At 41.7% G+C, this 13,147-nt stretch overlaps 1 gene segment (V, D, J or C); it reads right to left on the bottom strand.

The window, feature by feature from the left end:
- Nucleotides 1-765: 765 nt before the first annotated feature.
- The window catches only part of LOC132821396 (Ig heavy chain C region, membrane-bound form-like), a 151,215-nt gene continuing 138,833 nt past the window's right edge, over nt 766-13,147 (bottom strand). The window contains 6 exon segments of the C gene segment in view: nt 766-1,216; nt 1,356-1,483; nt 4,316-4,645; nt 5,093-5,401; nt 7,381-7,692; nt 10,799-11,107. Of these exon segments, the coding sequence occupies nt 1,208-1,216; nt 1,356-1,483; nt 4,316-4,645; nt 5,093-5,401; nt 7,381-7,692; nt 10,799-11,107 (1,397 nt within the window).

The following is a 13,147-nucleotide window of genomic DNA, read 5'->3' on the forward strand; positions in this document are numbered from 1 at the left end:
TTGCTATGATTGGTTCCCAACTCCGTCTTGCATCATATAGATCTCAATGGCTGAATATTTCAGGGACTCATGAGCCCTGACTTGCCTGATCAACATCGACCTCTGATTTATTATTTTTGAGGGTTGCTGATCAGTAATATCCCTGTATCAGATACATCCCAGTCTCATTCCCTGGGATTTGACAGGTATGGTGTGTCAAATAGATCCCAGGAATAGTGCTCCATGAGATTTATGTGTGAGAAAAACTCCAGTTCTGAGAATCCGCCCTTGGATTGTGCATGTGTTGTGTCTGACTACCTGACTGAACGTTGACATTTTTGGCTGATGAATGTTTCGTTGGGCGTTTTAGGTGGCGTGTTATGCATTACTAACCCAGGCTGTCCGGACATTGGGAGTACATGTAGTTTAGACGGTGTAGAGTAAACTTTCAAACTCCTTTGCCTGCCTTTTATAGGCTTCTGATGGAGCAAAGCTCCTCATTTGTATCATTACGTGACCCGAGGCCGTGACCTTTGGTGCTTAAGAGGAAATGTTCTCTAATCATTCTGCCTCTGGAGTGTTCCATCAGGCATATCGTGTGAAAGATGTATTTACATTAGTGGGCGGCATGGCAGCGCAACATTAAACTAAATGACTGGATGAAACACAACCAAACAGAACAAGTGAAAGTATTTGGCTGGGAAAGGAGTAGGATGTGGGAAAATGTATGATTACTGACTGGCCTTGAAGAAAGAATGAAGCAAACTCAAGGTTAGTGCATATTCATTCAAGATTTATTAACCATTTCAGAAAGCATTTTTATCCAAAAAGTTGTTGTAAAAGCTAACAGAAGTGAATATAATGGCTGGGTGCCACATTGAGATGAGAACACATGCGCTGTGAGGTGGGAATTTTCTGTACCTCAGTAACAGTCACACGAACGGGAATACAAAGGCTCATCAGAAAGGGTAGGCAACCATTCTGAGTAAGGAACAAATAAAAACAAAACAAATGGGCTTCAAACAACAGGGAAGCTACAAATTCTTCCAACCACAACCATTTCAAAGATATCAAAGTAAAAACGAAAATCCATCAATAATTGTCTCAGTTACACACTGATAAACTGAAGTGATCTCACTGTGAGAGTCAGCAACAGGACAGATTGTAGATTGGGAATTCAGAGACCTTGATAAGCAGATCAGGAAAATCAAAGGAGTCCACAACTCATTCACTTAACCTGGAAAAGAGAGATAAAGCAATGACACAGATATTTATGATCAGGGACTTTCAGATTTCATGTTTATTCAATGGCACACTTAGAGATTTCACAAAACATATTGGGCTGTTTGGCGTGAGAAAGATGTGATTATTCTCACCTTCACCAGAGTGACGGCAGCGCTGTAGAAAATACTCAGGAAGAACAAGGTGATGAACGTGGAAGCAGTTGTCCAGATGTTGCTGTTATCATCCTCATAGTCTTCAATCCAAGTGCGATCTATTGAATCTATGAATATAAAGCCGAGAGAACGCATTTAGATCGTTTATTGATCCAGGTCGATCTATGTGTATCCAAGTCATGTAATTAGAGACCATTACATCTTCATAAAGCAGTCAGGTATTTCTCAAGTGTGACTCTAATCTGTATCCATCAGTGCATTATTGACTCTCAGCAAGAAATTACAAATACTGACTGCACATGTTCTTTCTTCATTGTCCATGTCAGAATGTTTTAAATTAATGTTCTTTTAATCTATTATTTAAGGATATTATTATTTGAGGAATGCTTATTACGAATGATTATTTTAATTATATCATTATATTTTAAATATAGGCTGTGACAGCACTTTAGTTGAAAATTGTGGCCATCACTGAATAAAAGTTCAAATGTGATTCTCACCTTTATGTATTGGTGACCAATTGCTTGGCAAATCGTGAATATAAGTGACATCACAGTCAGGACATTGCTTCATATTTTTGTTTGTAGGATCTGTATATTTAGGAATAAGTTTTTGTACATGTGTCCCTTAATTTATTTGACCTACTGCTTGGTGTGTTTGGTTTCCCTTTAATGGTTGTGTATGTGGTTATGAGTGCCTCTTACTTCATTCTTGCCCATGTTGGAGTCTGTGCATGAATAAACATATTCCTGTTCCTTTACTGCTAGTGTTCTCATGTGTTTGTGCACCGAAATTTTGGTCTTTTCACATTGTGTAAGCATCATTATGCGAATATGCCACTTCATTGCTGCCTATGCTTATCTTGTAATGTCTTTGTGAGTGTTCACTTTTCATTAGTGCTATCTAAAATGTGTGCTTATGTGTCTGTTTCAGGTCCTACCTAAACTAGGTTATTTTCATGTTTATGCTTAATAAATGTTAGCATGCAACGTCATGTTTTGATGGATGTTTATATTTATATGATGATGTCTGCTTGTGTGGCAATCTTTCCCAAACCATCTCCTGAGAAGCTTGTTTGTGTTACTGTGTGTGGATGCTTGCTGATGCTTGTGCTCATTATCCTTATTTAATAAATGCCCCTCTATTTGTTGATCTATGCACTTGTGTGTCTGCATGTGAGACTCGGAATTTGTGTGTACGTGTGACATTGTATACATGCTGATCAATGTGGTTTAAAAATAACTAATTAAGCTGCCTCTGTCATCGTATGTTTGTGATTCTGAAAATGGGAAAATAATGATATTAATGTTTATCTCTGTGCACTTATGTGCCTGTATGAGTTGACATGTGGGAGGACATTTTTTGGAATTTGTATCTGTGTGTTCATGCGTGTATGTCTGTACGCATTGTGCTGTATGAATGTATATGTATTCATGCCCATTCGTGTGTTACCGTGTGTCTATATTTCTCATGGTTAAGTGTGAGTACCCTGATCATTTGTGCAAATAATTTTCTTTCGGTGTATGTGAGTTTTTGTATGAGCTTAGGTGAGTGTTCAAGTACCACTTGCATGTGTGGCTCTGTGCGAGTATGCGTGTGTGACATCTTATCTGTATGCACATTTGAGTGTGCACATCAATATGTGTCTTTAGGTGAGAGCCCATATATGTGTCATTCCGTGTGTATTTGCGATCATCTCTCTGTATCTGTTCTTATACAAGACTGCAATTTTTATTATTCTAATTTATTGTTCTAATTTTAATGGATTGCCTATAATTAGATTTGACCTTGGTGTTGTAGGAAACATTTCCCATCGTCGTGAAGAGATAAGCGTTTTATGAGCAACTCTTCTGTTGCAGTGATAGAATTTCTGTCTCTGAGAGAAAAGGCGTGAGTTCAAATCCTCACTGCCCCAGAGATAACATTTCTGAATATGTTTATTAGAAAATGCCTACTTGTGTTCTGTATGTGAAACAAAATGGTATCAGGTATTCGAATACCAGAATTGATCCCATGTGCTCCAGAAAACTGAGACAAAACTATAGAATTCAAACCGGGACAATGCAAACACCAGTTTTGGATTAGGGGAATCAATGTTAATCATTTGTTAACAGAGCCAAGCGTGTCCAACATGTTTCAAAGGTATTATTTTGCATGGAAATGTTCAATCTTTGGACAGTAAGCGAGAAGCTGACTGTTCCTGTTAGTAACTGGGTTACATTACAGAGGACATCTACCATGAAAACTCTGCACAGGGAGCAAGAGGACAGACCATTCATCGTTCCCCTCCCCTCTGCTCCACGACAACTTATCTGTCGATTCTCTTTGGTGTGAAAGTGAAGATATATTCTGTCAACTCATGCACTGGCGCAAGATCCCTGGCAGTTCCCCAGAAACAACGGTTACATTCAAACTGTTCTGCACTCTTTACGATTGGTATGTTCCAATCAAATTTAATTTTAAAGTGTCTTAAATTTACATTTCCAATTGGTGCAATGTGGCAGTTTAAAACTGACATGAATTTTATAAGAATGTCCAATCAGGGGAATCAAGAACACCAAGTTCAAAACTCGTGCTCTACCCTGGACATAAAATGGACATTGTCAGATTTTGTCACAGAGGGATTTAAGATGGACAAGGGACTTGGCGGAATCCTGCAATGAGTGAGCTTTACTCTGTCTCTGACCCAGGGTGTATCTGAGCAGAGAACATTAACTGCACAAGACACTTGTCCTAGACCTGTTAATAATCCACTTTAACTACAGAGATGGAATGGAAGTCAGAGTGAGAAACAACTCATTCAGTATTTAACTCACAACTGGAGGAAAAAGAAACTTTATTACTTCTGTTGAATTATTAAATGCAACTTTGAGATTTTTATTGACATGAATTAACAGTGTCCATCAGTGCAAGTGAAATGTTTACGAAACTCGGTTTACCGCTGGATTTATCGACTGTTCTGTTGATGAGCTTCAATGGAATCGCTTCATGTCCCACCACACAGGAGTAAGAAGCACCGCTGGCCCACTCCTCCGCTGTAATGGATAACAGGCTGTACATGAAGAAGGAAGTGTTGTCACTCTCTGCCATCACCTCGGTGTTCTTGTAGTTACTGGGATTCACCTGCTTGTCATTGGTTGTCCACTTGACGAAGATCTCTCGGGGGGAGAAACCTCTCACTAAACAGGTGAGGGAGAGAAACCTCTGAGCGGAGATTTCTTCTGTTGGTGGCAGGAGGACCGACACTGATGGCTCCAGCGGATTAATCACTGCAGAATATTTGAGACAAATATAAATCAATCAAAAATATCCTGAACCAATATCACAATTTCACTCAATATTAAAATACACCATTATTAATTTGGGATTTATTCACTTTCGTTTTCTAAAAGAGTACACATTCTGTTCAGTAAAAAAAGTAAAGTTTAATGTGAAAGTTGCCTCCATGTTTCCAGCCCACAACAAGGGCATTCTGTCCAACTGTCATTGCTGATGGTGGCATCACAACCCAGGCTTCTTCCCACCTTATCTGACTTAATCAGAATACAATATCCTTTGGTCCATCTTTTTCTTAATCAGCTACTTAGTTATCCTGCCTTCAGATGCATCATAAATGCTCCCAACGGTGTTTGTTCATTACCAATCAAAGCCTGCCATTGATGTAACTGGATCTGGATTCCACATGGGATGCTTTGTGTTTTAATCTCACCGCTCACCTTTCTCCTTGTGGATGGAGTCTCTCAGCGGAGTCGGTAGATTTTGATGGTACACCACACATTCAAAAGTAACACCACTCAGCCAGGCTTCAGTAGAAATGTCTAATTTGCTGATCACGCTGTCGGGATTCTGTCCAGGCTGGTCAGCAATCTCGGTTTTCAGAAGCTTCTTTTCTTGCTTCCAGGTCACGCTGACTCCAGAAGGAAAATTGGACACAACACAGGTTAACGTCACCGTCGCCTCCAGTAAGACTTGTTCGACTGGCGGTGGGAGGATTTTAACGGTGTTAGGGTGGCACTCGGTATCTTCTATGAAACAAAAATCAAAGTCAATGAAAAATGCCCCTTTATGATACAAACACCCAGTCTTCAGATTACTTCTTCACAGGGTGAAGACACCACCTTCAAAATGGCAACTCCAACCATTGCTGAAACAATGCTTACTATTGTTGATGTATTTTGATTTGTGAAAGCATTTGTGATTACCTATGACATACCCTGTGTAATTATTCCCAAAGAACACTGGCTTTGTAACAAGTGAAAGCTGTGAAAAAAGTAAAATCATCGAAGATACCATTATGTAACCCATGGAATTACCTTTCTTTCAGAGTTTGTCTCTCACTTAAGACCATCTATTGATACTTGTGACAAGAGTAATCTGAATATAATGAGTTCATTTCCATGTTCATAACCCTTAGGTGCAAGTGCGCTGGTCACGCTGACTGCCAAATCACATCCCAAATTTTGGACAAATTATAAGAAATAATAATTATTCTCTTTGCAGAGTTCTAAAGTGCTACAGGAGCAGTGAATATCCATGGAAATTCTGTTCATTATATTTAACGTGATCAAAAATACTTTGCGTTATTGGTGTGATGTCATTCTCTGATTTATGTCATTGTTCCTCGTGGGCTGAGTTTGGAGTAGATCTGAAAACAAGGCACTGAGTACAGCATTGGATATCGAGAAGGACACCCATCTCCTTAAGTCTTTCCCTCCATTCAGTTAGTTCATGACTGGTCTGTACTTTCACTTTATTTACCAAGCTGCATTTTTTAATTTCTTCATAGAGCAGGGGAGAAAAAAAAACAAACAAAAGCGTCTTAAATTAATCTACAAACGTGATGGAAATGTACACTAATTTTATAGACATCCACTACCCACTGTGTAAACATCGCCACTCCAAACCAGGCTAAATCAGCCTGTCTCAAGTTCCTCGTTCACTCATCCCTATTGTAGCATTCTTACCAGAATTTATTCTCCTGCCTCATCCACTACTTACACAGAGCATCTTAAAGAGGCTCAGTGAGATCATGTTTATCCCAGTTCATCAAATGTGATACCCACTTGGTCTGTGGTCTGATCCCATAAATGAAGTTAAAGAGCTCAGCACCAGATAAAAATCGATGTCGTACAATGTCCAAGGCCAACAGGTCATTCCTGAGCAGGGAGTGAAGCATTGAACGCATTTTGATTTATTTTCAAGTTAGGGTCACTGCATATTTTAACCACGTCATTTTGAGACCACAACATCATAAGATAGAGGATCAGAATAAGGCTGTTCAGCCAATCCAGAGTTTAGATCAGAATGATGCTGGAAAAGCACAGCAGGTTAGGCAGCATCCGACGAGCAGGAAAATCGACATTTGGGCTAAAGCCATTCTATGGTCTTCTCCCCACACTAAACAAGAACCGATCCATCTCTGGCTTGAATATACACAATGGCCTGGTCTCCACAGCCCTCTGCAGCAACAAGTTCCACAGATTCATCACCCTCTTGCTGAAGAAATTCCTCCCCATCTCAGTTCTAAACGGTGCCCCTTTGATCCTGAGACTGTGCCCTTGGGTCCTAGTCTCGCCTACCAGTCAAAACATCTATTTACATTCACTCGACCTCAGTCTCTCAGTATTTTCTATGTTTCAATTAGATATCTCTCCAATATCCTCCCTCCACCCCCAAACTTATCCTTGAAGCCACTACCAGGCAAGGATTCAGCACTCTGAATGCTTCTCCCAGCATGGTCAGGCAACAAACTATTTAACAAACTATTTAACAAAGCTCACCGTCTATATATCTATCTTCAACAGAGAGGAAACATGCTTTTCTGACTTGCCAAAATGTTGAATTATGAGCAATGCTAATGTAACACTCAAACTGAAATGAGATACGTGACATGCTGGGAAATGAGAAGCTGTACCGTGCTGTTTACTACGCCTGATAAATTAGTGTGTTTGATTCACATCAGAGTTCAGAGTGATTTGTAGCTCTCCCAGTATGTGTCTCTTACCCTGGAGTGCGGTGATATTTTTACTTTGAATGTTCTCTTCGTGAGTGACCTGGCAGGTATAGACTGCGCTGTTGTACCATTCACCATAAGGGACCATCAGCCGACTCGTCACCGAGAAGTTCCCGTTCGCCTCACACACGGGAGACGTGAAGAAGCCAGAATCCAAGCGTCGGCCATTTTTCAACCAACTCACGTTGATTGTCTTCGGATGGAAATCGATGATTGAACAAACGACAGTTGCAAACTTGCTGCTTGCGATTTCTTCACTGGAGCTCACAGTTAGGAGAAGAGTTGGTGGGAGAGGACCTGTTCCTTTAGGAAACACATCGCATAAATTATCTGATGAATTTCATCACAAATACAATCAGTTCTCATATATCAAGGTTTCTTGTGATTAATGGATACAAGAATCATAATTGTGCAGAGTGCTGGAGAAGCTGGGATCCACACAGAAAGATCATCAGGACAATGTGAAAGGCTAAAATTATAGGACACAGCAAGGGAGTCAAGGAGGCATAGAAACGATAGGCCGGTAACATCAGAAGGGAGATAGCAACGTTGGATGGTATTCGTTTTAATGACAGAGTCTGATGATCAAGGCAGATGAATTACCGGCATAAATGAGGAAATGATGCTGTTGCTATCACGGAGACATATTGAGAGCGGGGCAGGAGTGGCTATTCAATTTTCCAGGATTTAGTGCCTTCAAGCGAGACAGGGAAAGATGGAAAAGGATGGAGGCAGGGGTTTGCGGCACGGAATGTTGCTTCTGTCACAATTCTGACAAGAGTATTTTAGGCTGTAAAGAGAAATGAAATCATAGATACCTCCTCGAACAAAGGCAAATGGACAGTACTTCAAAACCAAAATACAGCAAACATAACTACTGGGAGAGCACGATAGGCCTTACTATAGGTCCAAAAGACCAAGTGCAAATACATGGATAAATTTCAGAGATATGTAAATTAAATAGGGGAATGAGAAAAGAGGTTTTTAACTTCCTCAGCATAGGCTTGGATATTCATTTTGTCTAACGTTTAGAGGGAGCACAATTCTGAAAATGCCCCCAGGAGAATATTTAAACAAAGTATGTGTTAAGACAGAGAATTTTAATCCAGACCTTGCAAGAGAGGGGTGAACCTGAATTTAACTTTTGGGAATGAAGTCGACCCATTGGGTAAAACATCAATGGTGGTGCACTTTGCAGACAGTGATCGTAAATCAGTTGGATTTCAGATTGTACTGCAAAGGAATAGACATTGGCCCAAAGTTCTGAAAAGGGGAAGGACAATTTTAGTAAGATCAGGTAATGACTTAACCAGAGTGGACTGGAAGCTGACACTTATTGGTAAATCTGAGTCAAAGCAGTGTGAAACATTTAAGAAAGAGACAGGAAAATCATAGGGAGGACATTTCCCAGGAAGCCACTGAATGGGACCAAGAATGTAGCGTGCTCTGGACACCAAAGGGCATGGAGGGTGAGATAAGGAGAAACAAGGGAGGCTTCCTGTCTATACTGAAATCTCAAAACAATAGAAATTAGTATGGAGTACAGAACGCGCAAGGGGGAGTTTGAAAGACAAAGGAATTAGAAGAGCAAAAGGGACCATGAGAAAATAATAGGAGTCAAAATAAAGGAAAATATTTTTAAAAGTTACAGGCTCATTCATAATAAAAGAATTATTCGGGAAACAGTAATGCCCATTAAGTGTTATTATTGGAGTGGAGCCGGAGGATTAGGTTGTGGTCAAAACGAATGTGTTGTGTCAGTGTTCACTAGTAAGAGGGACAATGTGGGGACAGAAATCATGGAGGAGTGTTGTGATGTACTTTCAGAAATTAGGACACATGACGTGATGTTCTGTGTTGTCTTGCTAAATGAAAAGTGGTTATATTTCCAGGGCAGATGAAAAGTATACCAAGCGGTTGAGCGATGCAAGGGATGAAATAGTTGGGTCGCTAACAATAATTTAGAATTACTGTCTGGCCACAGCAGTTGTGCCAAGTGAGTGTAGATCAGCCAACATTGCACTGTTACGCAGGACAAAGGAAGGGATAAATAATGAAAACACAGATCTGTCAAGCTAGTCTCAGTGGTAGGGAAACTATTGAAAAGTGAAATTAGTCTTCATTTGGAAGATAAATCAACAATTTTCAGCATAGTTTTATTGAGAGAAAGTCATGTGTAACAATTTGATAGTAGTTTTCAGAGAGATAACTCGATGTCCAGATGATAGCAATAATCAGAGCCAATGGGATCCGAGTTAATTTGACAGATTGGATCGAGAACTGGCTGAGTGATGGGAGCAGGGGATAATAGTCATCGGGTGTCTGGGTGACTGGGAATCTATGTCTCCTGGTGTTCTGTAGGGATTGGGGTTGATTTCCATGTTATTTCTCTTACATACCAATGATTGAGACTCAAATTTAGGAGGATTAACCAGTGAATTCACAGATGAAATGAAAACTGTCATGTTGGTAAGTCATGAGCATTATGGCTTTAGATTGCAGGAGGATATAAAAGGGTTGGTTGTATGTGAAGAGAAGTTGCAAATGGAAATTATTCTGGATAAATGTAAGGTAATGTAATTCGGCAGAAGAATCTGTGAGGTATGACATTTTGAATGGTGGAACCCTGGAAAGGCCTGAGGATCTTTGGTGCATGTACCCACCGATCCCCTATAGTACTGTGTCGTCTGGATAAAGAGACTAAGGAGGTGGGAGGATATTTGCTTTTATTAGCCTAGACATTGACAATGAAGAATCGGGAGATGATACTGGAACTTGATAGAACACTGGTTAGGCCATACTGAAGCGTTGTGTGCATGTTATCGAAGGAATGTGATTACACTGAAGGCAGTATTGATTAGATTTGCCAGGATCTTGCCTGGGTTGGAGGGTTTTAGTTATGAAACGAGATGAGATAGACAGGGGTTTTCCTTGAAGCAGAGGAGAGTTAGGGAGAAGATTATCATGATGTCGAGAATTATTTTAGGCATAGACTGGGTAAACTGGATGAAACCTTTCCCCTTGATGGAGAGATCAATGCCTCAGGGGCACAGGGTGAAGGTAAGGCCAGGAGGTTCCAAGTGGATCTCAGGGGAAAACAAAATCAAACAGAGGGTGGTGTTAGCCTGGAGCTCAGCACCTATAAGTCATGTAGAGACTGAGCCCCTCATAATAAGTATGAAGTATTGAGATGCATCCTTGCAAGGGCAAGTCACACAAGGCAATGGATCATGTGCTGGCACATGAGACTGGAATAGTTAGGTGGCTGTTATTGATAGGCGCAAACTGGATGGATCAAAGGGCCTTTTTCCTGTGCTGTATAAGGGGATTCTGTGAAAATGGTTATAAATAATGCCTTATCCATATTAATGCCAGATGCTCTGTTTATCTCAGTTCCCACAATACGTACCTGGACATGGCATTTCTTTGCTCTTGTGTGACCCGCTGTGTTGAACCTCACAGTAGATTTTGCTGGGGCAATCTACCGCTGACCCGGGCAGGGTTAACTGGCTGCTCAGGGTGTAGGTTCCCTTCTTGTTTCTCACTGATGGGTAAGTCTTCAATCCACCATTCGTGATTAGCTCCCCACCTTTCTTCCAGGTTACCTTGGTGACTTCTGGGGAATAGTCCATCACCAAACAACCAAAGATTGTCGAATCGGTGTTGTGCTCCTCACAGGAGGAGACCAGGCCATAAAGCGTGGGGGGAGATGGTGTCTCTACAATAGAATGACCAATTGAGCATGTTAGTTTCTGTTAATTTGACCTTATCAGTTACTCAAATGTATCCTCAGCTGTAACCGTTTGCCAGTATGCTCCCGCTGAAGTCTACAGCATAACTGGAGTTTATTTTTGTTTCCTACCAGTTGCTGATCATGATCATTGGTTCCCTCTTGAGAAACATGCCCTCGACCTTGACCATTGCCATATCATTTAGGAAGAAGAACATCCTGATCCCACCCCAGTAACTGTTTGAAGATCTCACCAATTGACACTTTCATTGGATTGCTGTGAAGAGCAGAGAAGTTTCACAAAATACAAACCAAGGAAATGCAGATTCATCGAAATTCTACAGTGTGTGCAAACAGGCCATTTGGCCCAACAATTCCACACCCACCCTCTGAAAAGAAACGCATCCAGACCCATTCCTCTACCCTATTATGCTACGGTTAACCCTGACTAATGCATCTAACCTCCCAATCACTGAACACAACATTTGCAATTTCCCCAGCTTGTACAGATTTGGACTGTGGGAGGAAATGCACACAGATGTGGGGAGAAAGTGCCAACTCCACACAGACAGTTACCCGAGGCTGGAATGGAGCCAGAGTCCCTAGCACTGTGAGGCAGCAGCGCTAACCATGGAACCAGCGTGCCGCCCCACTAGGTACCATGCTGCTGGAAATACCCAACAGCTGGCAGTACCCCCGGAGAGAAATCAGAGTGAATCATAGAACATAGAACATCACAGTGCAGTGCAGGCCCTTCGGCCCTCGATGTTGCGCTGCCCTGACATACTAATATGAAGCCCATCCCACCTACACTATTCCATGTACATGCATAGGCCTGTCCAATGACAACTTAAATGTACTTAAACTTGGCGAATCTAATACCATTGCAGGCAAAGCACTCCATACCCTTACTACACAATGAGTAAAGAAACTACCTCTGCTATCTGTCTTATACCTGTCTCCCCTCACTTTAAAGTTGTGTCCCCTCGTGTTTGCCGTCCCCATACTTGGAAATCAGGTCCAGTGAGCCTTCCTCACTTATCAATGTAAGACAGAATGTTCTCTCTGGGAGGAAGGTCACAGCAGCAGCAGCAGCAGCAGCAGCAGCAGCACAGGCAGGAGCTGAGCACTGGGACGGGGAGGATGGCTGTCACGGCTGAACTCAGGCCAATTGGCTGGAAGTTGAAACATCTAATTTACAATTATCTGAATTCTGGAGGCCTCTGAAAAATGGAGGACCATTAAGGTTCAGAGACTTTGGAGTGTTACAGCTGAGTATTTAGATTAGATTAGATTAGATTAGATTACTTACAGTGTGGAAACAGGCCCTTCAGCCCAACAAGTCCACACCGACCCGCCGAAGCGCAACCCACCCATACCCTACATATACCCCTTACCTAACACTACGGGCAATTTAGCATGGCCAATTCACCTGACCCGCACATCTTTGGACTGTGGGAGGAACCGGAGCACCGGAGGAAACCCACGCAGACACGGGGAGAACGTGCAAACTCCACACAGTCAGTCGCCTGAGGCGGGAATTGAAACCCAGGTCCCTGGCGCTGTGAGGCAGCAGTGCTAACCACTGTGCCACCGTGCCGCCATGTAAATATGATTTGAGAAATGAACAAGTAATCTTTAACTTTAATAACTATCAAACTGATACGCAGTTCACCACCAAACCTCATCTCTCAGACTAACCACTGACTTACTCTGCCTAGACCTAAATTTCCACTCACATTGACAAACCCCACCTGCTATACACCCATTCATGCCCGGAACACACAATCCCCATCACACAAAAAACACATCCAAGGCAATCCATATTGACAGTGTAGCTGAGCAGAGAGATCTCGGTGCCCATGTACACAGATCCCTAAAAGTTGCCAGCCAGTTTGATAGAGTTGTTAAGAAGGCATACTTTGTGCTGGCTTTCATCAATAGAGGGACTGAGTTTCAGAACCACTAGGTTAGGTTGCAGCTGTACAAAACTCTGGTGTAGCTGCACTTGGAGTATGGTGTACTGTT

The sequence above is a fragment of the Hemiscyllium ocellatum genome, chromosome 13 (genome assembly GCF_020745735.1).
Source record: "Hemiscyllium ocellatum isolate sHemOce1 chromosome 13, sHemOce1.pat.X.cur, whole genome shotgun sequence".
Lineage (NCBI taxonomy): Eukaryota > Metazoa > Chordata > Chondrichthyes > Orectolobiformes > Hemiscylliidae > Hemiscyllium > Hemiscyllium ocellatum.